The 1,677-nt window shown below is 57.5% G+C and overlaps 1 protein-coding gene across 1 annotated transcript; it reads left to right on the top strand.

Annotated features, from left to right (window-relative positions):
* Positions 1–870: 870 nt before the first annotated feature.
* IGSF21 (immunoglobin superfamily, member 21) lies at positions 871–1,518 on the top strand (the record flags this gene model as incomplete). The annotated part of the gene is made up of 3 exons (XM_009870237.1): positions 871–956; positions 1,182–1,374; positions 1,480–1,518. Coding segments are annotated over 3 exons (318 nt in total), but the record flags the coding sequence as incomplete, so codon positions are not given.
* Between the last annotated feature and the right edge of the window lie 159 nt (positions 1,519–1,677).

The raw sequence follows: 1,677 nt of genomic DNA, 5'->3' as shown, positions 1-1,677 counted from the left end.
CTCTAAGATGCCTCCAGCCTAGGCACCTTCACTAGGCACCCCACCACCAGCCTGTCCCATCCAGGGTGAGGCTTGACTATAAAAAGGGTGACACCCGCCCCGCTTTTGGCAAAAGCACAACCTCCTTCCTGCCTGTTTTTCCTCTTCGAGCCTGCAAAAGGCTCCTTCCATGCAAAAACCAGGAAGCTCCTGGGACTGTCCCATCCCACCCATGGCCTAGGAGGGCCATCCACACAACCCTCACCCAACTGGGAGCAAGGAGCAGACCTGGCATGGTGTCACCCCACCATGATTGGCTGCATCGCTGCTTCCCCCTTCCAATGCACCAGGCAAGGACACCCCAAGTGTGGCATGGGAAAAGGAGTCCCTTTCTCTTTACAGAGCTGCGCTTGGCATTTTGTGCCAGCCAGGCTTGGTGACTGTCTCCCACGCTGACAGCACTTGGGCATGACTCACCCTGACCACTATGTCCTAGGGATGCTTTTTGGGGATGCTTTTTGGAGGTGCCCATCTCCATGGCTTCAAACCAACCTAACCCCTCGTGACCCCTGTTTCTGAGCAAAGAGGGGCTTGGTCAGGAAATACGTCCTTCAACAGCAATGCATCCCATCACAGGCATCTGTCAGTCTCGCAGTCTTCCCATTCATCCACCTCCAGTGTCCTTGCCTACCTGTCTTACCAGTCATTTGGATGTCCGTCAGCCTGTCCATCAGTCACCCAACCATAAGTCCCACTGGGCTGGCACCCGCTGTGCCACCCCTTCGCCATGATCATTCATCAAGCCATCATTAACCCCAGCCAAGGGCACCCATCGGCGCTGGGAATCCCTTCCTGGGCTGACATCCCTTCTCATTCCCTTCCCTTTTGCAGTTGCTCCCAAGGGCCCGAAGATCACGATGACCCCGACGAGAGCCCGCGTCGGAGACACCGTACGGATCTTGGTGCAGGGCTTCCAGGTCAGCATCCCCACCCATCCCCATCGCCATGGCGTGATGCCGTGCCCACGGACAGCCTTGCATCCGCGCCAGCACTTTCTGGGGTTGGCTTGGTGGCCTTGGGTTGCATCGTGGTCCCTACGTTGGTGCATCCCTTGGTATTTCAGCTGTCCTTGCTGCAGGCACAAGACAGGATTTGTTCTTCACTCCCTGCACTCATCTCACAGCCCTTCTGCCTTCCCACAGAACGAAGTCTTCCCTGAGCCCCTCTTCACCTGGACACGGGTGGGGAGCCGGCTCCTCGACGGCAGCGCCGAGCACGACGGCAAGGAGCTGGTGCTGGAGCGGGTGCCGGCCGAGCTCAACGGCTCCATGTACCGCTGCACCGCCCAGAACCCCCTGGGCTCCACCGACACCCACACCCGGCTCATCGTTTTTGGTACGGCGACACCACAGGGGTCAGCCCTGCCCTCCACAAATCCTTATGCTCATCTCTTCCCCTCGCCAGTAAAACTGTCTCTCTGCTATTTTTTTTTCCCATTAGAAAACCCAAATATCCCCAGAGGAACAGAGGACTCCAATGGTGAGTGGTGGTGGCACCGGTATTTCAACCAAAACCCGCCCAGTGGGGGGAAGGACCATGCAGAGAGCATCTTGCATTGCACTAAAAGAGGCCCTATGGGTGCTTCTCGCAGCATCTCTGACCTTCTGCCCACCCCACACAAGCTCCACAGCAAGTTCA

This window comes from Apaloderma vittatum, unplaced genomic scaffold (genome assembly GCF_000703405.1).
Source record: "Apaloderma vittatum isolate BGI_N311 unplaced genomic scaffold, ASM70340v1 scaffold38065, whole genome shotgun sequence".
Classification (NCBI taxonomy): Eukaryota; Metazoa; Chordata; class Aves; order Trogoniformes; family Trogonidae; genus Apaloderma; species Apaloderma vittatum.
This window is presented reverse-complemented; position numbering and strand designations above follow the sequence as displayed.